This window comes from Dendronephthya gigantea, unplaced genomic scaffold (genome assembly GCF_004324835.1).
Source record: "Dendronephthya gigantea isolate DGI-Jeju-01 unplaced genomic scaffold, DenGig_1.0 000032F, whole genome shotgun sequence".
In the NCBI taxonomy this organism is placed as follows: domain Eukaryota; kingdom Metazoa; phylum Cnidaria; class Anthozoa; order Malacalcyonacea; family Nephtheidae; genus Dendronephthya; species Dendronephthya gigantea.
The window spans coordinates 1,770,983-1,793,883 of NW_021163042.1; the positions used below are offsets into that span (position 1 = coordinate 1,770,983).

Consider the following 22,901-nt stretch of genomic DNA (forward strand, 5'->3'; position numbering starts at 1 on the left):
TGAGTTTCCTGTTGTTGCTAACGTATGATTAATTATATAAAAATTTTAATTGGTTTAATCTTTTACATACGTGTATGTACTCGTAAGGGTAAAATACCAATAACTTGGATGTTACGCATTGTTGATAGTCAACAATATCGAGGTAGTGCGACGCTTACTGTCCGTGAAAAATCATCTGCATTGTATCTGACAAGACACACGAATATCATCCATTTGAAGTAAGTTTTATAGGGCGTGAATACGGGATATTTACACACACGCCTCGGTACTTCCTTGGTTACACCCTCTACCCAATATACATATCGATATCAGTAAATTTCCCAGCATTGAATTAGGCATTTGAATGTTCATTTTTCTCTCTAGGTTCGTAACGTACCATAGAAAGTTCGGTTGTATTTTGATTCTGCTGGTCCTCTACTTCAGAACGATCAGGATCCCGTCGACCTTGTCTTCTTCTTACAAGCGATGTAGTTTCGTCATTATCTTCGCTACTGTGTCTTCTTCGGCGACGTCTTTTTTTTCGACGTTCATTATCACTTTGTTCCGACCGTGGTCGTCGTCTCCCTCCTTTTCTTTCTCGTTTTGAAGTGAGCATTTCTGCTTCTTCCGACTCGCCTGTTATCTTGTGGAAAAGCGATAATGCTTTCTCTTGTATAGTAGAGAGAATGCTCTTTGAATCATCCTTTTCTGATTCAGATAATCTTTTTGATCGTTTCTTTTCTCCCTCTACCGAGTAATAAAATGTTGATCACTAATCGCAAGCGTAAAACATATAGTTAAGTACGGATTTTTTCAAAAGTGTGACATGATTTTCTAAAGGTGGTTTATAAATTATATTTCAGGTCTTCGATGTCGTATGTTATAATTCGTGTAATTAAAGATATATAACTAAACTTTTAACTAGACTTTTATTTATATAAAATCTCACGGATCCTGAATTGAATGAAGACCAACAATCGCAATTAAACACTTCAGACTAACAGGGACGAGGAGGAACTGAGCAGACCATTGGGCAATATTTCCTTTCACGGCAAAAACGAAGAGTTATACGACATTAACTTACTTCCTTTTTCATCCGTACTTTCATGCTGTTCACTCTTCTGGCGTCGAGATTTGTTGGATGAAAATTTCAATTTCTTGCCTAAAATATATATTAAATATAACCTTAAACGATGGTATTAAAGTGAGCAACTGAAGCATACCTAATTTTAGTGTGCTGTGATAACCAAATCTCAAACCAGACCTCACTCTGCTGAGATGGATGCATCAGTAATTGTCTGGAAATTAAGTCATAGGGACTCAAAAATACAAAAAAATCTCTGCAGAACCCCTACAATTACCCCATATTTAAATTACCAATTTCCAGTTAGGACCGTTTTTATCATGCCCCTCTCCCCTTGTGATGATATGTGCAGTGATAAAAAATTATCAAAATTTATAAACGTCTGAAGGTATATGAAGAGTTTTTTTTTTTTCTTTAGCTAGACTGCGACAGAATTGGGCATTAAATGGGAATATATCGCCTAGGTCGTTTAGTTAAACCAGCCAGTCCCGCTCGAGTACTTTCAAAGTATAATCCTAATAAGTCCTATATAGAGTTCTACTCCTAGCTTGTAAGTTCTGAGGCGATTAGCCTATCAGATATCAAGCTACAAGCATAGTTTTTTGGTAACGGTACAGCTGGCTGGACTTTCTTTTACCTGAATACATGCTCAGCAATTCTTGAATTCTCACAAGGTCTTGTAACAATTCATTTTGCATAGTCCTTAACTGTCCAATATCATGCAACAGCGCGTCGAAATCTGAAAGCTTGTTTTTTCCATACACCCTACCAAAACGATCGGCGAGAAGCTCATGAAGGTAAAGTAATTGATTCTGAACTTCAAATTGTGCCATCTGTTGATCGCTCGAAGAACTTCGTTCCTTCACCTCGATGTCTATGACTTCAGGACTGCAGTTAGTACGCATGTACTCTTCGTATTTAAGCCACTGGTTTTTGGTCAACAAATTCTTAGAGTCGACAACTTTAATCGCCCTTTGCATTATGGTATTTGCAACAGCGTTACCGTACACACGAGAGAAAGTGTCACTCAGCAAGGCTATCAGTAGGTTCAACGTAACAATGGATACGGCGGTGACGTACAAGGCAACAAGGATTCTGGACATGACTGGATCAGCTTCTACTATTCCTTCAAGGTTAAAATCGTCACCTACTGCTATCCGGAACACGCTGTAGAGCAGGTTGTTACCTAGAACAGATTAATTCAGAGTTCTTAGTGGCGATATTGTTATGGACAACATGCATAGTTAAGGGAACGGTAGTGTTACCCAATTTTATTCCCCATGCTGGCCATGCACCATTTTCAATGAGCGGATAAGAAATGTATTACCGCCATCATTTTCTGAAACAGGAAATCAGTCGAGGGTATACGAACCCGTCCACACGCCTAGCCCTAGCCCCTAGCCTGTACATGCGTGCCGTCCTATGTGGATCTGGAGCCATGCTCATCGTCTGAAATCTTTCCGGTTTTGAATACAATACATTCAGTAATCAAACCTTCATTGTAGCCTTCCACAGGATGTATAGAAACATCTCCGAAATTTATCCAAAATGCTGCTGTGAACGGTATGAGTAAAAGCAGATAGAGAAACGCCCAGTTGATGAAATCTGTGACAGTTTCTCCTAATATGATAACGAGGGTTCCGATACCGTGGAAAGGACGGACACATTTCAGCAGTCGCAGCCAGACCAAAAGATTCACAAAGCTTAAAGTACGCGTATACAAGTATCGAGTGCTGCTATTGTCCTTATAGAAATACACGACACTTGTCGCAACGGTAACAATGATTAGGAGAATCACAATCCAGTCCAAATAAAACCAGGCGCCGAAGGAGTTCAGAGTGGGCAAGGATTTGATCCGTTTCATTTCAATTTCTATGTACTTCTCCTCCTGAGGCCACCGTGGATGGCAATACTGTTTCTCGTCTTCAAGTTGCGCAGTCCGCCAATCAACCCAGTCTTTCTGCGATTTTCTAGCTTTCATAGTCGCTATTACACAACAAATAAAAGTTAGTATGCACCAGGAGGAAATGTATCATATCGGTGTTATTATATACCCGAGGGAAACTGATGAATCAGTTTGTATTACACTATATGACGGCTTGTGTGGTACGTAATATATCGAGTCACCGACGGTAAGTATTCGCAGCAACATTTATTGAAAGTACAAAATCGCTCCATTTAACAAATCTCTTATTGAAGCTCCGTTTACACTACACTCGATTCATTGGCACGGCACGGCTAAAATGGGTACCCGTGCCCATTTCATCTGTGCTTGGCCTTTGTTTTGGTAGCCTAAATACTAATAAAATTGGGTACGGCTACCAATTTTAGCCGTGTCGTGCCGATAAACTGAGTGTAGTGTAAGCGGGGCTGTATAGGCGATGGCTCTTAAATCATGTATATGTAATGGTTATATAGGCTTAGCGCTGCATGTGCATGAGACTGCCATTGGTTTCGATGGACTGGTACTAACCTCTGACCTGCATCACGATCTCATAAAAAGTCATGATCCCAAGAATTAAGCCAATGATTTTCACCCATATGCGCGCATCAAACGGCTCATATAATGCCTTTCCTGTGTCAGGAGTGGACATGCAACCAGTAGTCCACAATATTCCATATACTATATGAAATAACAGATCCACGATGGTAGACAGACGACCATATCGTATCCATTTGTTATGTATAAGCCTCTGCATAACTGGATGTGTAACTACCTCGTATTTTCGTGTAATTACTGCCATTTCAAGTGGGGTCCGTCCGGATATTTTTGGTTGCGCGAAAGCGTTCTTCTTTGCGCGTACCTTCGTATCAAGTTGCACAGGTGTATCTATCAATGAAGTTGTTTCTTCATTCTCTTGGGGCAGCGACTGTTCGAGGAATTGAATGTAGTAAAATTCCTTCATGGTAATGATATCTGTGGTGTGCAATTGGTTCAATGCTTCCAACGCAAGGTTTGGCAAGCGGTCGATAAGAGTAGAGAGCGCAGTATTTCCTGAAGAATCAAGTAGACAACAAGTAGCGCCTTCCTCGAGTAGAACCTCTGTTGTTTTCGCACGTGTCCATTCTGCAGCTAACTACAATAAAGGCATGTAAAAGATTAAAAGTCAAAAAGAAGGAACGAAAATAAAGTGCCAGGTGGGATGCCGTAATGTCGCTACTTACAATTACGAAAACACTGACGATAGACTTTAAAAGACTTTAATCCTTTTGTTGTTGTAAAATGGAACGAGTATATCCCACAACTCCCCTGACTACGCTATTGGGTGGAACGAGAATAATTAACACGAAAAACTAAAACTAACATGTAGTGGGGTGCGTTGTTTAGAATCCAAAGAGTTGATGTCTGCGTGATATCCCAGCAACATTTGAAGTGATTTAGCCGCGCCATTTTTTGCGGCATAGTGAATAGGGGCTTGATTTTCACCGATAGTCCTTGCATCAATGTTCGCATTATTTAACAAGAGGAATTCCGTCATTTTTACATAATCGACAGCAGCAGCAACATGGAGAGGTGATCGTCCATAGGAATCTTTCTTATTGATATCACAGCCTAAATTTTTGGGGAAATTCAATACGTATACTAACTACTAAGGTCAATTAGGAAATTTCTTCACTACGCCAGAATTCGGTTTTTGAAGCAAAAGAAATACCGGGTGTATACAAGAATCATAAAAAATGATAAAAACCGTTTTCTACAGGGAACAGGGAACCTGACGCAAAATTTTTTCTCAACTTGCCTTGATTGTAAAAATATGTATATATCATATAATTTTGTTGAACTTTTATATATGCTGCATATTTTTATTAATTAATGCCCTAAATAGAAATATGCCCTAAATAGATAGAACAATTCAAGATTAAATATCGAATTGGGCAAATCGCACACGACTCACCCATTTCGAGAAGAAACTGGGCAATATCACAATCCCATGACCTTGCAACCTCGTGAAATATCGACTGTCCGTACTGATCAGCGATATTAATATCAGCACCGCCTTTTACCAAGGATTCTACAAACTCGTAGTTAAACTTATCAGAGAGACTGTTAGAGTTTGCAATTGTTGCTGCATACTGCAGTAAGGCACGATTTCGTTCCAAAATACTGTTATTTGTCTCCTGTAGAGCAGTTTGGTTTAACTGGTTTTCAACGACAGCTTGGAGTGGCTCGTTGTGACGTGATGTTCCTAAACAATTATAGTACACATTGGGTTTCACTCATGACTGATTTTCTACTGATAGATAATACACGAAAACGTCTAGTACTTATGACAGCCAGGCCTATAGGCTTCTAGTATGACATTAGACATGAAAAACTAGACATATACATGCAAATAAAATTTGGTCTGTTTTACATAAGACATTACATGCATGCAATCAACAGGATAAATCGTTTCGTAGTTTTGAAACAAAGATATGCTTTTTGAAAAAGCCAACTGTCTGGAATATTTTTCAAACCTTGAATACATACCCAACATGCATTTCAGAAGCAATTCTTCGTAGCGTTTCAATTTAGTTGATTTGTTGCGGTTCGCATGACGCTCTGGTTCCTCACTACGTTCATCCATTTTGTTTTAAAGGATTCTGGATGAGAAGGTTGAAGCTACTGAGTCGGTAGATCAAGAAGATTTAACTCTTTAGCAGTTTAACGCACGTACTGTATATTGTATATTGTATATTGTAAAGACCTACAATGTCATGCACGACTCTTCTCTAGTCTTCGGTACAAACACAGTCTCTATGTCGTCACTGCATGCACCAGAAATTTGATGTAGCCTAACTCAATCATATCAGACCAATAGTCCACTAGTGGTCCATTTTTAGACACACCGGCCATCTAAGGGCGCTTTCCATTAAGCGGCCAAAATGGTCAGACCGGTCGTATTTTAAATTGAAATAGAGTATTTCGATAAGAATATAGCGGTGAAACTAGATTTCCCGTGCTAGGCAGATGTAAATAACGATATACTTAAATGCAGAGTTCTTGAAACACTCTAAAATACCAGTAATCTGTCCGTACCGAAATACAACAGGACCGGTCTGGCCGTTTTTTCCGTATAAAGGAAAGCACCCAAAGTAAATTCCATATCAATTAGGCTACCCCACTGATTCAGTATGCTGTTCAACACAAACAATGCCAATGGATTAGAATATTAAATGAATCTCGTTAAGCAAGTGTACAAGGTTCTTCTACGGCATGCCGGCCGTAACATCTGTTAGTGATATAGTATTCTGGGCACGAATCTGCTGGCCCGTGTTACTGTTTTTTTAGTTTGACATCTCCAACTCTCTACATACGTATCATTTTAACACAAGTAAGCAGTAGTCCCAATACGCTGTTTGTTATTGTACAGTTAAGGACAACTGCTATCATGTTATACATCGATAGAATTTCTCTTCGATTTTAACAGCATGTAATAGAGAATAGGTCCTAGACTTAAGCTCACCAGAGTTACTCCCGATGCTGTCATCAATAGCTTAAAGCCATGGTCTATAAAGCCTTACCTGCCATGCGGTTTTACGCAGCAGTATACGACGAATGATATTGTTGTCTATTTATGATATTGAAGACCACCAGAATTTGCTTTGCACGATGTACAAATAACTTTATACTTACCTTTTCTAAGGCTAGTTGAGTGCTTTTTTGTACTCGTTGTATTCACAAATATAATTAGATCGCCAGCATGTTCATGCCGTCTCGGGAATTAAGCCTTTTCCAAACAATATTATTAGCACTAGCTGCAAGGTAGGAGACAAAGCGTATTAAACATGCACATGCATATATTAAGGTAGCCTTTTCCAGTTTAGTGAACCGTAGCGATTCAAAAAATATCGTTCATGACACCTATTAATGTCCTTTATATATATCGAAATAAAGTAAAATTCTGGCATACTGATGAGATATACCAGGACACTATACTGGTACTATGCTGGAAATTGTTTTCCGTATGGTTATATATAGGGGTAAATTTCAACGTTGGATTAGTTTACTGAGTACACATTAAACTTGAACCACTTGGCAGTGATTTCTTAGGGTGTCAAACTTTTTGATAAAGAGACCAAAAAGCAGTGCCAAAATATTCTTTTCGAATTGACTAAAATCACAATTTTTCTTTTGGTCCCCCGTTACCGATTATTCTGAAATTTTCAAACTTATCAAAGTATGATTTTATGTGTTCAAATGTATTGTTTTCATCAAAAAATTGACGAAAATCACAATTTTTCCTTTGTCCCCCTTTACCGATTTTTCTGAAATTTTGAAATTTATCAAACTATGATTTTATGTGTTCAAATGTATTCGTAACATGAAAGAATATAATTCTACTTAGTTTTGAACCATTTCGAGGTATTTGGCACGAAATTTGGAAATTTCAAAAAATTGACGAAATTTCCTTTAGTCCCCCGTTACCGATTTTTCTGAAATTTATCAAACTATGATTTTATGTGTTCAAATGTATTCGTAACATCAAAGAACGTAATTCTACTTAGTTTTGAACCATTTCAACTGAATCTGCACTGGCTTATGACATGAGCATATTTTGATTTCATCCTTGGAATTTTAACCTGTGAATTCGTCAAAATTGACCTGATGCGTAAAGCAACATTCACATGTCCGAAAAGCAACATTCAAATACTATAGTCTATATACTACCCTTAACGCAGATTGTTCTTTTGCAAATCAATATTTAAATTTTTAAATCTACGTTTTAAAACACTTTCACATGCAGGTGTATAGCAACGAACTAGTTGCTACACAAATTACATGCAATACGTATACAAACGAGAATTTATATACTGCATGTATATACATAAATTATTCATTCTGACTTTAAGATAAATATAGTCTAATTTTCGAAGTGGATCGCAAAAGTTTGAAAGCACTCTAATAGCACATATAAAAATTCGTCATAAGGATTGTCTAACTACGCTTAAATGTTTCGCAAAATTTAAGTTGCCATATTTTTCCACCATATTTTTCAAATTTTACTCTTCCCATCAGTTCAACCAGAGCACGCTCGACGCTTTCCTCCGGCTGGTTGTCTATAATGTTGCATGCTTCACGAAAGTCTGCCTCGCCCAAACCTTGGATGCAATCCCGGCGAAGAAACTCAATACGATCACGCAGTCGACCAGTAGAAACAGACACATCTAAAACAATGTGAAAATGGTCTAAAGGCTTTCTATTCCATTCCATTTTTGGACTTTTCTTATCGCGTATCTATCTATCTACTTTTTAAGAGAGTACCCGATCATTCAATTTCGAAAACCAATATACATATCATATATATTTGCTGTTAAAGTCAAAACCCTCTAAAATCATAAAATTCAATTCTAATAAGAGCACAATGCAAAAAAGGGCAGATCAGCATGATAATATTACTTACCACCGGGATCATCTTGTTCATCAGTGTTGTCCTCCTGTGTCTCTTGATCGAATTCAGGAGATCGTCTTTGTTCCGAGAATTTTAACGTCGTATCCAACGCCGAGATTAATGAATGCACGTCACTACTTTCCTTTCTTCTGTTAAATGAATATGAAGATTACGATGTGATGATAAATTTGTGACGAAGTTTGCTGACAAAGCATGTTTTTGAATAATCAATGCCCCAGTTGACCAATTAGGAACGTGCTTTGCCAGCAACTATATACGTCACAGTGAGGGACTTTTTAGCTATACTACATTGAGAGTTCATTACCAAGCGATAAGATCCTGTAACACAGTTAAATTTTTCTTGCAACCTGCGATTCTACTTTAAAAAGATGTAAGTGAAGAGCCTTCAAAATGTAAGTGTTAAAGACGTCTATGAAGTGTATAATAAACACAAACGTTTCGAAGCAGCCAAATTTACATCTCTTAAATGTAGAATTGTATTCCAAGTTGCATGAAAAAAAGCACGGTGTAACAGGGCTTTTAATGATCTTGTACGATTAAAAAGCATAGTATTGTATTTTATACACCGTATTCGATATAAGCTTTGGTTGAAAAAAATCAGGGAGAAATTGCAAGAAGAAAAAAAAGGGGATGAAAATAATTTAATTCGGGAAAAACAAATCAACGCACGCCTTATTAATAGACTGAGGAATACGTTACGCCACTATTGGCTACATTTCAGACGATCAAGCTTGGCTTTCACACCTTGGCTTTTTTCTAATTTCATCATCTTCCTGGCTGTATTCCTCCGTGTCCGTATCTTCGCTTGAGGGATTTTCAACACTACCACTGTGTTTCCGTTTCGTTATCTGAGATTTCTAATAACAAAGAAAAACCCTATAATCATGCATACAAACATGCATCTTTTACTCAGCTATGTAACAATTCGATATATACAAAAGCAAAAGCAAAAACGTCTTCTGGTGGGAAGATGTAACTGCTTCTTTATATATGCATGCATGTAAAACCTCAACAGAAACAAGGAAAAACACTTCATATGAATTGTATTGTTGTCACCTTTTCCGATGACGAAACTCTTGCAGGTGGTCCATCAGTAATGTCCACATCAACAGGGGAACTCTGAGAGGAATGGCTAACTAGAAAATGACAAAAAAAGTGTATTTATAGCATCTTGTTAGCATCATGTGAGTTTTTTGTAATATTACCCAAGTATATTTTCTCAGTAATTCACATGGTGGTGATTAATGGCACCTTCCTTAGTTAAATTTGCATGAGCAAACTATTTTGATTATACGTAAAACAGCAATAGCTTATATATTTATCGACCGAGAAAACTACCATATTTTCTTACTATTGTTTTGCTCTGCGAATAAGGCATCTATAATAGGGCGCACCCATTTAAAGACCTTTACTTTTATTGTTTACTGAATTAATATTACGACAAAACCAAACCCATTTCTACAGCAGCAACAAACCTCTTTTTTCACTGGACATAGCGGAGCCCGAGATCTTTTCAGAGCTTAAACTAGACGGTAAAACTGATGCTTTGCCCATGCTTTCTCTCTCCCGTTGTCGACGTCGTTCTCTGGCTGAGGTTGGGTTACCACACGAGACCTATATACATGATTCAATAGAAATTCATCATTTCACTTAAAACCTATTTAAACATGTCTTACACATTATTTATATAGGCATTCTTGAAACGCGTGCTCACCTTTGGCTTTAGTTCCTCGTGTCCAACACTAAAAGAAAAAACAGTCAGCTCTGCTTTCGGGAATAAGTGACGTGTCATTAGCACAATGGTACTTCGTGGTTAATTGATAGCATGATGGTCTTATCTTACGCATCGTTACGCATGAACCTTTTACTCAGGATCTTTTCCCTTTGCTACCAAGGCAAGAATCTCTGAATTGGACCTCTGAGTAACTGAAAATCGTACTCAGGTTCTGTCCTAGTCATTGAACTATATATAAGAACTATATATATCTTATATAGTTCAATGGTCCTAGTTCATGGGATTAGGAGGCTAACACCTTACGTATGGTGTAACGAAGTAAATGAAGCCCATCATGATACTCTGGTTAGCAGAGGTATACAATGGGCAATATGGGTTTATTAAATAGGTCATATAAAGAAATCAGTATCTGCATAGACAAGAATCTATCATATAAGATCAATACAACTTCAGCATTGAAGCTTGCAGGAATTGAACACTTCGATGAATCATATTTGTAATGGTTTTTTGAAACTTATACCTTTCCCTAGAATTTTCTGGTGAATCAGCATGTCTTTTTTCTCCAGCTTGTTTCGGGACCTTATACCTTCTTCTTTCGCGTGCGACTCTCGTGTCCGGGTTGTTACTGGGATCTACAATGTTTCGGCTTGGAGGCTTGGGAGGTAGCGGCCGAGATGCCGATGACTGCTGGGAGGAATAATGATATAATAATATATTTGTGAAGAATAGACGGTAGCATGTGTGAGCTCTATGAGTGCAGAAATTTGGCAGAGACAGCATTGACTATAACGAAATAAAACTGTAGTAAGTTTTTACATGAGTAAAATGTGCAATTTACCAGTATGCATTGCTGATCAATATCGTTTGAAAAAAGAATTTGGAGGACGACAAAAAAATTAATGCTCTTTAGTTCGTGTCATTAGGTGTTTTTCTCACCTTGCTACGTGTATTGTAACGGAATATCTACAGCATGCTGACAACCTTTTCGTAAGGGCACAATATCAAAATTTCTCAAGACAAACAAGCAGCAAGGCTAATCTAGTTATTTTCTCACTCCGTTGAAAAGATGCCGCATACCTGGCGGTCAGACGACTCAGGACGACCATCGATTTCCGCTGCCCTTTTATCTTGCGACTGCAATTCATTGTGTGGCTTTTTCGTAATTTTTGTTACTTCCTTCACTTGGCGTTGCTCGTGGGAAGGAATTTTCGAAGCTTTGTCCTTGGACACAACTCGACTACCGCTTTCCCGAGCTCCTTTTTCTTTCAAATCCACATAACGTTCATTGCGGCCATTACTATCTTTGTTACCGGATGGTTTAGATTTCGCAGAGTTCTTTGTCTTGGGATCTTCATGAGAATCCATGCCACTGTAGCCTGAATCGGATGCCTTAGATGACTCAGGTGTGTTTGTGGTTCCTTGTGCTTCCTTCGACTTCAAATTTTTCTTTTGCCTAAGAAAGAATTCATGCTTAATTTATGTACAGCCAGCAGATACTGCATGCCCTTTTCAACTCAATACGGCTTCTATTGGTAAGGCTGGAACTGTTGTGAACTGCTTGCCATTGAGATCAAGTAAAATTCTTCTGAGATTTGTTTAAAAATACACAAATTTATCAAGCAATTCTTTTATTCTCAAGGAAATCTGCGTCTACACGAAAATTCAACACCACTGCCAAAACCTGAAACTAGCCCTCGTATTTCCAACGGCAAAAAGTTCTTTTCGCCTCACCTGTTCTTGGTTCCCTCGAGGAACAGAGCGATTTGTTTCTTAATAAATGAATGCCTCAATAATCTGGCCACACTCGGTCTTTTATCCGGATCTTGGCCCAACATTGAGCGAATAATATCGCAAAGGTCATCGCTATAAATCTTTGGCATTGTTGGAAGCTAAATCGAGGAGATATTAGTATGTTTTTAAATTTCACTGTTAGAATAGTGAACATGGGAGGGCCGCTATCATGGGAGGTCAAAAATCAGCCACATGCCGTTATTATATATCGTCAGTTTAATTAATCACATATTAATTCGTCGAGTTGCGTTCGTTTTGAAATGGTTAAGGCCTGTTTCAGACGTCGAACTTTCTATGCGCCGAATCGAATGCAAATGAACTTAATTTCATTAACATTAGGATCGGCACATGAAAATTTAGACGTCTGAAACAGGCCTAAGGCCCCAAGTACAATAGAATTTAAAGCGATAGAAGTTGGCAATTATTTACATGAGAGAGCCCTCACACTCTCACAGCGTGCATGTGCTCAACAAACTTGCATGGTAGTCTTTCTAGACTCGTATACTCTCTGTACAAACCTTTCCCTTCAGGATTTTGTACACCAAAGAATTCATGTCCTTTGCATTGAAAGCGTGTTTCAAAGTGCACATCTCATAGAGACAACATCCTAACGCCCAGACATCGGACTAGAAATAGAGATACAGGCTTTGAGCTTATAAATAATCCTCACGCTTGCAGATATATAGAAGATCGTCAACTATCATAATTCTGCAGCTGTTCACTCTTTTTTCTCTCACCAGTTATTTCACGTACCTTGTAACTGTACGGTTTGTTAGAAAACAACTCAGGAGACATATAGTAAGGCGTTCCGATCAACGTAGTTGCCATATCAGAAGCATTTTCCAAAACTTTAGCTATTCCAAGATCCCCAACCTGCCAAAGATTCATATTGGTCAGTACTAGACAAAGCCATATTCGTTTCTTTATTATAAAGTTTGTTAAATAAAGGAAACATGTTTCCTTCCACAATTTCCAGGCTATCATTCAAGGCTCGACATGTATAATGCATATCACATACAATAACTGTGTTTTTACAGGCTTACCTTTATTATTTTACTTTTGGTTAAAAATATATTCTGTGTCTTCAGATCACGATGGAGAATACGTCGATCATGTAGATACTAAACAGTGTAGTGGTCAACAATTAACACCCATTTTTGGGTTGAATAAGGGCTGCCTGAAGTCCACTGTCGCGTGTTTGCACCTTACACGCACGTAAAAGTTTAAAATCGTTTAAAATGATATTTATAAAATCTACGATTGAATATAGACACATAGGTTAAATTCTGTTGAAGGTTTGGTATGTTTTTTCTCCAATATAATTATATAATTATATATCAACTTTTACGTGTACGAGTATACATACAGTAGATGCAAAAAACGAGACAGTGGAAAGCAGCGTAACTTATAATTGTGTTCGTCTGTAAAACGTGGGGTTGCATCCCTCCAGTAAATGTGTACTGCTATCTATGTTGCAACCATCTTTCAAACATTTTAGTGTGCATATTTCACAGTGACACTCATATTGCAAAATGTCATTGGTTAAACAAGAGGGAGGATTGCAAAATTATGACTCAAGAGAAAGGAATAGCCTGAAGGAAACATTCAAAGCTATCAACATTAATACTAACTTGAAAAATTGTGATGGTATGAATATTAACAGTATGGTTTCAGAATGTGTGTGCACACGCCTAACACATGTACCTGAAGTGCCATAGCGATTTGAACAAACCATTCCACAATCTGTCTCTCCTCCAAATATGTGCCTTTCTGAGCCTTAAGTCTGGAATACATGTCACCACCTTCACAGTATGCCATGACAATGCACAAGACTCCATAATCAGCTTGGAAGGATTCTTTATATGAAACAATATTGGGGTGCCTTATTTGAGATAGCAGTTGCGCCTTGAAAAAAAGAGGGTGCATTTTTTATTTATGCAAAAGTTTGTAAAACAGCATGACCTATCCAGAGAATGAAAAGCTCTATGAAATATATTCAAAAAAAGGTGCATCCTAAGACTTAGTTGAGCAGTGCTTTCATATTTGCTAAAATGCTTTTGCAATCATCATGTTCAGGCTGGTTACAAATACGGAAAACCAAGGCACTATAGTGGATGCATCTATTTTGATTGTGGCTTATATACTACGACAACAATATTGTTAGGGTGTAATAGGGTTTATGGATTTCTTTCACTCGATATACTGCATTAGTATCAATTTTGAGGCGACTATTGATTTTCCTGCATTCTGATTGGTCAAGATTCACTGTCTCTGAAATGATAGTCACTGGTTGGTGACTACAGGTTTTTGGTGTTGTTTTTAATTATAATTATAAATTTTTATGAAATTGTGTTGAAGTTTATACTAAGACAATTAGTCACCTCAAGCTTGTTTAATCACCTCGCCTGGTGACTAAGGGGCCTGTTTACATGGAGCGGGTTATCCCAGCTAGGCAAGGTAAAAATCGCATCACATCAAAGCCTTAACCTGATTAGTCTTTTATTATATATGCAGTTTTTACCTCGCCTAGCCAGGATAATTTGCTCCATGTAAACAGGCCCTAATTGTTAAATAGATTGTCAGCACTATACCTCTAGTTCGGCTGCTTCCTGTTCCCGTTTAGATGCTTTGTGAATATCAACCCGTTTAATCACATACTAAAGATCATGCAACAAAAAATATAGAAGGCAAAATACACAGGGTTGTTACATGACAGCTAACAAGGCAAATATGCCTAGGTAGGCATATATCAACTTAATGCGAGACTGCAAGTTCAAATAAGGCTGTCAGAGCTTGCAACATGAAAACCTGTACGTACTACGTTGGACAACTAATTATAATTCTGCTATAATTGAAATGAAGGCTAGAAATCTTTAAACAGACAACTCCTAATTTCTAACTTCCACAATGTATTATTTAAAAACCACGGCACCTGTTTTTATTTCAATACCGCAATAAGCTGGCTTTTTATTTCAATACCGCAACCTGGGTTTAGAGTTCTTTATATAAATTCAACATGTTTAGAAAATAATTTGCAGAATGAATCATCGAAACAAATTCTTCCCTGAACGTACCTGCTTTTTATCGTTCTTGTGTTTCACCAAAGATACTTCTCCATACGTTCCTTTGCCTATCACTTTTCCCGTCGTATAGTCGTGCAAAGGCATAACAACGCCAACAGGTTTAACTTTTCTATTCTACTATTAAAATATCACAATCAGCACAAACAACTGTCAATGACAAAGGACACGAATTTACCCCATCGAGTTCGACCGCAGCTTTGTGAGAGAAATACATCTGTAGCGCATCAATCTATGTCTCCTTAGCGTTCTGCTAGCTACAAGGCTCATCAAAACGCTTTATTAGTTTTTCTCTGACTAATAAAGTTCAAGCATTTTATCCTAGAAGCTCTCTACCTCTTTGGTTTTATGTGGTTTTATATTACCACTTGGAATTCAATGTCAGCAAGCGCACGGTTACCAAGTGACAACAATAAACCGGGGGGTAAAGAAAAAATTCTCTGTCTGTGTCTCTGTGATCAGCAGTGGTGATCAGTGGTTTAGGCTGATCTAACCATAATTTATAAGAGAGTTTTAGCGATAGCAAAAATACGTTATACACAACAGATATTGCTTTTTATTATATGAACATGGGTGTTTTACCGAAAACTAAAACACTCATACTTTCCATATTCCACTAGTAAAATTTGAAAAGGATATGTAATGCGTGTGTTTCCTCGCGCGACCATGACGGACCATCGGACGTTTTCTCGCTTTGTTTAGTTTTATTATTGAGTTTCTTTTCATTTTGCTCGAAGATATGGATTTTACGTTCTCGTGTCAAAAACAATATCTCGGCACTCGTTCGCTGCGCTCACTCGTGAGATATTGTATTTTGCCACTCGAACATAAAATCCATACCTAGCTCTATCTACTAGCAACCGTGTAATATCCTATATATAGTATAGTAGCCATGAAAGATGAGCAGTAGCGTCAAGAGGGTGTGGGGAACGGGGAAATTACCGGGGCTAAACGGAGCGCGGTCTCCTGTACGTTGTTGTACGCTGTGTTACTAAAAAGAATTTACACTGATTACGGTGAGAAGAGCTTATCCGCAAAATTATGAAATTGTGTCTGGAAACTTTGCTTTCAAGCAACGCCTGAATGCAATAAAGACTGCAATAGATAATGAGATGATTAACTTATTGGCTTAGTCTTTAATGGTCATTATCTATTGTTTAAAATGCATTAGACGAGTCAAATGAACATTTGACCATGTAGTCAAATGACCGTTTAATGATTTGACCATGTTCCAATTAATCCATACACGAGATATAAATCCATGTGCTAATATCATTACTTATGTGGTGTGGTGAAGCCGGGTTATTTCAGCATGAATTGTTGTTCATTGGAAATAGTGATAATCATAATAGTGGTGGGTTTTGCCTTTAACGAATCTCTTGATGTCGAACCACCTCTCGATCAACAACAGCGTTTACAAAATGGTGAAAAGGAGTTCCAAAGGATTCGTTCGCATGCTGACCACAGCAAGTGTTGGGAAGATGCGATTACTCGTCTTCATGATGGCTGTAAACATCTCACAGACATCGAGCAAAGTCGACTGGCGGTTGCCTTCGCTAACTGTCATTTCGAAAAGTCAGGGCTGAAAACATACCCATGCAGTAAAAATGATTCAATTGTAGATTGTACAAAAGACATGGCTAAAAGCGTGTTGGCATTTAACACATACACGGAATTTTACACACACACTTCCGACATATGTTTCTACCTTCAGAGCCATATTTGGCAGCAAAAAACCGAAGACACTATAAACAAACTTTCAAGCACTTCCAAATTAGTTGCTGAACAGTTAGAAGCTTCTTTGACTAACCAGAAAAGGGTTTTAGAAGGACAGACGAGTTCCTTGTCCAATCAAAGAGATATACTTAAGAACGAAGTATACCTAAAAAATGCGTTGAAAACATCCGCGGAAAGTGCGAAAGAGGCATTTTTGGACATGAAGAAAGCAACAGCCCAGCAAAAAGCTGCTCTGACAGAGACTTTTGACAGTCTATTCAAAGGAGTTGATAGAATCACCAAACTTCAGTCTATGCTGCTTGGAGAGTTTATGACGCTACATTCATTGGGGTTCTATCTTGCAGCAATTTTGGCATGTTATTTGATAACCAGTTCACCAAGGACAGCAGGAGCAAGATTGTGGTTATTCGCAGTTCTTTCAGCACATATCATCATTGAGAGGGTAATTGTTAGATGGTGTATTACAGACAAGGAGTCACAACAGTCTGGAACAACGACAGTAAGTTACACAGTTTTTAGGAACAGTAGCAGTTGATTCCCCAGTGACAGATTATAAGCGTGCGGTAATTGGTTGAAATAAACACGATACATAATATTTCACTAAAATGTATTTGAATTTTCTTTGAAATTCATAGTCAGTATTGCCTCGTTATTCTGGTACTAAGTCGAATTAGAAATTGTGCTGCAGTAATTTTTTCAAAATGTGCTCGTACTGGGTGCTTTCTGTCCGTACCTTTCATGGCTTCCGATGTGCGGGTGCCGACGTTTTCCGAATGGGAAACCGCGAATACTTTTGCTTACCTGGAACTAAGCTAAAAGTTCGATCGTGAACGATGGTGAATTTTAAGGTTGTTAATGAATGATGCTAACGTATGTCAAGTCGATACCCTGATTGATTTGACTATCAAAAAGCTGTGCCAATTAGCCCTGCATGACAGGATCGTTAAAAGTTACTTGTTCATGGGATACTAGGCTAGCGCTATATATTAACATTTTGCATTTTAAGCTACACAAATAACCACTGACTAGCTACTTTATGTAATTTATGACGTTATTTTGTTCAGGAAATCATTCATGGTCATCTTTGGTTATTAAGAAAGATTTTTGTCTTCGAAAGCTTTCTCATTCTTCTATACTTTGCAACCAAGTACTGTGATTACGGTAGAGTGAATTACAATATGTTGAGGGACATTCAGATTGAATTAAAGAAGCTTAAATCAAAAGGAATGGATATAGGAAAGTCCCTAACTGATGGTAGCAACAAGTCATTATTGCCTTTGCCTTCAGAGGAGACGTTCAGGTATTGTTGCATTGATCCTTTTGCCATGTGATTGCAAGCTGGTTTTAAAACCCTGAGCTGATATTATAATATTATTTGATATTTAAACTCATTTATACCATGTCGACCGACAGAAACGCCTTGCACCCTATAGTCCTTCCACAATCCTTAAATTGAACGATAGAATAAATTTTCAAAGGGTAATCAAATCAATAATATATAAAAGTGATTGTGCTAAGTAAATACTAAATGAATATTTATCGTGCGGTTGCAGGGTGGTCCAGAGATTGGTTTCCCTTTTCCTATAAATTTCTTTTATAACCGGACATTACTCTGCCGTTTTAGCCGTTTTATCTTTTTCTCTTTTTTATAGCTATTCCGATTATTCAGTACATAAATATCCTGCTATACATCCCATAGCAAATCTGGATGAAACGTGTTTATCTGAGGAAGATTTGTATACAGATGATAGTTCTGATAGCTATGAAGACGACAGTGGATCTGAATCAGAAGACCCTACCTTTGTTTTGAGTACAAGCCAGAGAGATGACAGTAATTTGGTTGGTTGTTTCATGATAATCATACATTATAATTATGACCATGCATAACTCGTTTCACCACCGATGCCGGTGGTAGGCAAAGGCCCACAGTCCATACCAAAAAGTTTACAGTGTGCAATTAGACTGCATGCTTTCAGACCGTGCACGTGCCTGGCAGCGATGCTAATTGCCAAAAGTCAAAACTGTTTTCTAAAACATGCTGAACACAGTCCCCTTGCCAGTGTGGAGGTAGCGCTCGTTCTTCGGGATGCACCGTGCTCAATTTCATTTGAAAGTTTCGTGTTCAAACGTCGTTCACTGACGCAACCTAACTTGACATAAACATTAACTAAAGTGAGTTGAATGCACAAGTTGGCTGCTCGTCCCGGCTTAACTTGAACTGTTCATAACTGTTTCAGACTATTTGTCAAAAAGTGGTAAAATGGCGCAATTCCTTTGTAAAAGCTATCGATTGTCAAGACCCCAGGCCCTAGGCTTAACAAAGGATAGCTAATGATTAAGTAGATATGATATACAATACTGGAAAAAGGAAGTATTGTGGTCCAGTAGGGAAAAGGCCTTTGAACTGATTCCCGGCGATTCATGGCAGTTCCGGTGCATTGCGTCCACATCAAGTCACTTATACCATTGTTGTTTCCTTTAACAGAGTTTATCAACTATCAGTGCAAACCAGCAAAAGCTAGTTTGTGAGTACAATTTACGTCCAAGAAAGACAGTTTTGAATGTCGACGAATCAAGCAGTATTCGTCATCTTCCAGATCCAAAGACCCTCTCCGATCTTATCTTCAACTTAACGCGAAGTACTGCACCTTATTTCACAAACATGAGACAGTTTCATTCTCGGAATATTACAACCTTTTCATGTGACGAAGAAGACTAAATCAAATGATCTGTTTAACATTGTTATAACATTTGTATTCCTATACGTACGTTGTAATATATATGCATATATTTTGGAAGTATAGATACTGCATGTATAAATTTCCGCAATTGTTTGAGTTAATTGATACTTATAATTCTCAGACTCAAACGTCATTTTCTTGTAAAAGTATTATCTACTGTTGTATGTAGGCGACGATTGATTGCGGTTATAGGCAGTGCTGTGCAACAAATAAAAACTATCACACGATTTATTAAAGTTGTATTTTGAGTTTGTTGCAGTGATATAGCCCAAGAAACGAGAAAAATGTTTACTATAGGGCATTGGTCCTACTGCATGACGTGAAGTCGCTGTAGTTGTACAGCTAAGCAGAATTATTTTTGCGTCAGAACTACGTTAAAACTTCGCTTATATCAGAGTCCGTATAGGCTTGATCTTTATCGTTTTACACAAAAGTCATGTTTTTAGTAGTCAGTTATTATTTTGCTGTCCTATTGTGCTATAACTGGTCAGACAGAAGGACCGGGTGTTACTCAGTATGAAACTGCTATGTCTCAATTCTGACTCAACTTCAGGCTGTGGCTCTGCAGTAAGGCGTGAGGAGTATAGTAACACCCCTAAACAAATGCCCGAGCGGTCGAGCAGCCCGAATTTTAGTAAGGACTTGCATGCATCGTGATCCGATGTTTTACTGCTTTCTAATCTTAGCTAATAGCTACGACCTCGTCAGCTAGACTTATAATGCCCACTCCAAATGAAAGACGACAGTAATTGAATAAGGCAATATATATACATATTATATATTCAAATGAATAGACTGAAAAGTAAAATGCACGGTTGCGTTTTCTACTACTTTTGTTCAAATTTTAGCGATTTAACTTGTGGAAGTATATATAAATTAAGACAACTGAATTGGTGAATGCGCAAGAGAACAATAAAATTTGTCAGAATTCGTCTATAAAATAGGAAACTGACAGACTGCTGCTTCACAGTACGCATATTGCACTGCACTCAACACGCTCATACAAGCAGTTATGTAATTTGCCATGCATGCATATTGTTTGACTTTGGAAAGTTCAGTTATGCAAACACGGTGTCGCTAAGCCTTTTCCAATTTTTCGTACGACTTTTTTGACTAACAGGTCTATAGGAAAGCATTTTCAATATATGTTAATTTGCTACATATCAGGCCCCGCCCACACGATGCCGGAAGAATTTGAAAACGCGAGAATATTCTTATGGCACGCGTATCGTCCACACGTATCCGGCGTTTTTGCCCACTGAAAATTAAACGGAAGAATCTAAAAACGCTCTCCAGAGTGGAAGAATTTGACAACGACGGCTGAGCGGATACGTGTGGACGGCTTTGCCGGATAAATTTGAAAACGATGACGTCACGTATCAACAGAGTTGCAAAAATAGTTCAACCTTTCTCCGGTAGGATTTCAAGTTTGGAAAACCTTCCTCACAATGACGTTACATCACTGATTCAAGTGGCAACCAGCATAAAGAAATATTTGGGTTTTTGGTACATGCATGTGATCAATTACAGTGTTCAACTTTGAACCTTCCTCACAAAGCTCACCCAAAGCAAACCTTCCTCCGGGTGGCACCTGCGTACCCGCAGCTTTTTTGCAACTCTGCGTATATCAAGTCGTTTCCATATTAATGAGGCTTGTTTCAATTCTGGTGGCTTATGCTCGACTTTATATTGCTATATTAGCCTCAAATAAGTCTTATTTAAATTATTTTCATGGTGAGTAAAATCTTCGCCAATATTCTTTTAACATTTGCAGAAGTATTTTACGAGAGAAATATGTCCAAAATGTCGGAGTATGGTTATACACAATTTCTTATACACGACATGCATAAACAGATACTCAACAACAATATTTATGAGTTCGGGCTTGTCATCTGTCCAAACAAAGTCCTCTTTCTTGTTTTTTGCTTTGGATTTGGTAGATTTTTGCTTTGAATTCGACATCCAGCCTGTGACACACGGTTGAAAAACATGAAGGTGTATTGAAGCCTTGCGCGGGATCAAATATATATACAACAGTTTAGCGTTTTTGGATCGTTTTTGTATTCACGTGTAGACGCAGATAAATATTTTAACGGATAAATATTTTTGCGTTTTCAAATTCTTCCGGCATCGTGTAGACAGGGCGTCAGTCTATATGTTTTAAATGACAATCATTAGTTCATTTCTCCATAACTGTCCGGACAATTACAAAGCAAGTAGGATAAAAACGAACCCTTAATACCTGCAGTCATGTAATAAACGTCATTTCCTAAGATATATGCATCGTACAGCGACATATGGTAAATGTTAACTCAAATTTTAAAATGGGAAATGTTTAAAATCTTTAATTTCATTTCAAACTGTGGAGATTGCGACTAAGCTTGGCGGTTTCTTTCATATAAGGAAGAGTGCTTGCCGCGTATTTTCTTTGAGATGCAAATTTAACAAATTAAAAGCTCTGTTCATCTTTCCTTCATTCGTTTTATTAAAATGCTTGATCGGAAGTTTTTATTTTGTTTCTCCGAATCGTTTTTCTTCATTAAAATTACTTTCATCCCGATTTAACGATAGCATTCCCAAGTCTGATTACACAGCTGATGTCATTTGTCAAAGTTGAATATCTTGTTTCTCATGATGTTCCGTCTCGCAGGTGTTCAGTTTTTCAGTATCGTCTTGGCGACGTGATGACGTCATCTTTGTTATCTGATTCCTGCCTTTGGCGACCATTTCTTGCATTAAAATAACTGGATTTCCAATAACTTGTGCGTTGTTCGGTTCTACATGATCTGTCAGGCTGACCATACTTGTGCTCTCCTCGGGCGGGTCGCTGTATTCCGAGTTGAGTTTTGATTTGCAGCAAAATAGAAACGCAACGACGATCACAAAAGCAGATAGAAGCATTGACGTTCCTATGACTGCTGCAACTGTAGTAGCCACAGGGAAGCTTGGTTTACTTGCTGTTTCCTTCGCTGAAGTCCCATTCACGCTTGTTGTTAAAGCGACATTTATGCACAACATGAGGCACAAAAAAATTGAACAAGCGCTCCACACGTTATTGAAATACATTGCCATTGACCTTGACGGTAGAAACTACATGAGCTAAATAAGTCAGGAAAAAATGAATGTCTTCAAATTTGATATTGAGCGTTATGACGATGTTAATACGCGAGATATTCAACACGGTGAATGGTGTGTGGGATAAGTATGTCTAAAAACAAGACACATCCCCGTGATGTTGTCTTACCTCTCAACGCAGGTGAACAAATGTTTCGAATTCAGTGTTGATGTAACCAGATGGCTCTGTTCGTCGCAAGAACATTTCCTTTATGTTGAGCTCATTAATATATACTGCACCCCAGC

The 22,901-nt window shown here is 38.0% G+C and overlaps 3 protein-coding genes across 6 annotated transcripts; 1 reads left to right on the forward strand and 2 right to left on the reverse strand.

Annotated features, from left to right (window-relative positions):
* Window positions 1–20: 20 nt before the first annotated feature.
* Window positions 21–6,808, reverse strand: LOC114524920 (transient receptor potential cation channel subfamily V member 3-like). Of its 3 annotated transcripts, none has more exons than XM_028546148.1 (9): window positions 6,681–6,808; window positions 5,535–5,647; window positions 4,960–5,250; window positions 4,369–4,616; window positions 3,537–4,140; window positions 2,558–3,049; window positions 1,701–2,249; window positions 1,064–1,141; window positions 21–726 (listed from the first exon to the last, which is right to left on the reverse strand). In XM_028546148.1, exons 2-9 carry the CDS (start codon window positions 5,629–5,631, stop codon window positions 332–334), a joined length of 2,754 nt encoding a protein of 917 aa, XP_028401949.1. In that variant the 5' UTR covers window positions 5,632–5,647; window positions 6,681–6,808; the 3' UTR covers window positions 21–331. The 3 variants fall into 3 exon arrangements, with proteins under 3 accessions (XP_028401949.1, XP_028401951.1, XP_028401950.1); XM_028546150.1 differs by lacking the exon at window positions 6,681–6,808 and adding an exon at window positions 5,756–5,948; XM_028546149.1 differs by lacking the exon at window positions 6,681–6,808 and having other exon boundaries at window positions 5,535–5,948.
* A 706-nt stretch (window positions 6,809–7,514) lies between these two features.
* Window positions 7,515–15,449, reverse strand: LOC114524906 (serine/threonine-protein kinase Nek4-like). Of its 2 annotated transcripts, none has more exons than XM_028546128.1 (15): window positions 15,058–15,449; window positions 14,575–14,640; window positions 13,688–13,888; window positions 13,027–13,104; window positions 12,737–12,856; window positions 12,502–12,609; window positions 11,924–12,081; window positions 11,270–11,645; window positions 10,713–10,876; window positions 10,172–10,199; window positions 9,933–10,071; window positions 9,514–9,593; window positions 9,202–9,314; window positions 8,449–8,585; window positions 7,515–8,212 (listed from the first exon to the last, which is right to left on the reverse strand). In XM_028546128.1, the coding sequence occupies exons 1-15, from the start codon at window positions 15,148–15,150 to the stop codon at window positions 7,983–7,985; spliced, it is 2,091 nt and encodes a 696-aa protein (XP_028401929.1). In that variant the 5' UTR covers window positions 15,151–15,449; the 3' UTR covers window positions 7,515–7,982. The 2 variants fall into 2 exon arrangements, with proteins under 2 accessions (XP_028401929.1, XP_028401928.1); XM_028546127.1 differs by having other exon boundaries at window positions 10,713–10,879.
* A 917-nt stretch (window positions 15,450–16,366) lies between these two features.
* On the forward strand, window positions 16,367–19,329 carry LOC114524977. The gene is made up of 4 exons (XM_028546234.1): window positions 16,367–17,299; window positions 17,865–18,100; window positions 18,453–18,631; window positions 19,286–19,329. Exons 1-4 carry the CDS (start codon window positions 16,376–16,378, stop codon window positions 19,327–19,329), a joined length of 1,383 nt encoding a protein of 460 aa, XP_028402035.1. The 5' UTR covers window positions 16,367–16,375.
* Window positions 19,330–22,901: the final 3,572 nt, after the last annotated feature.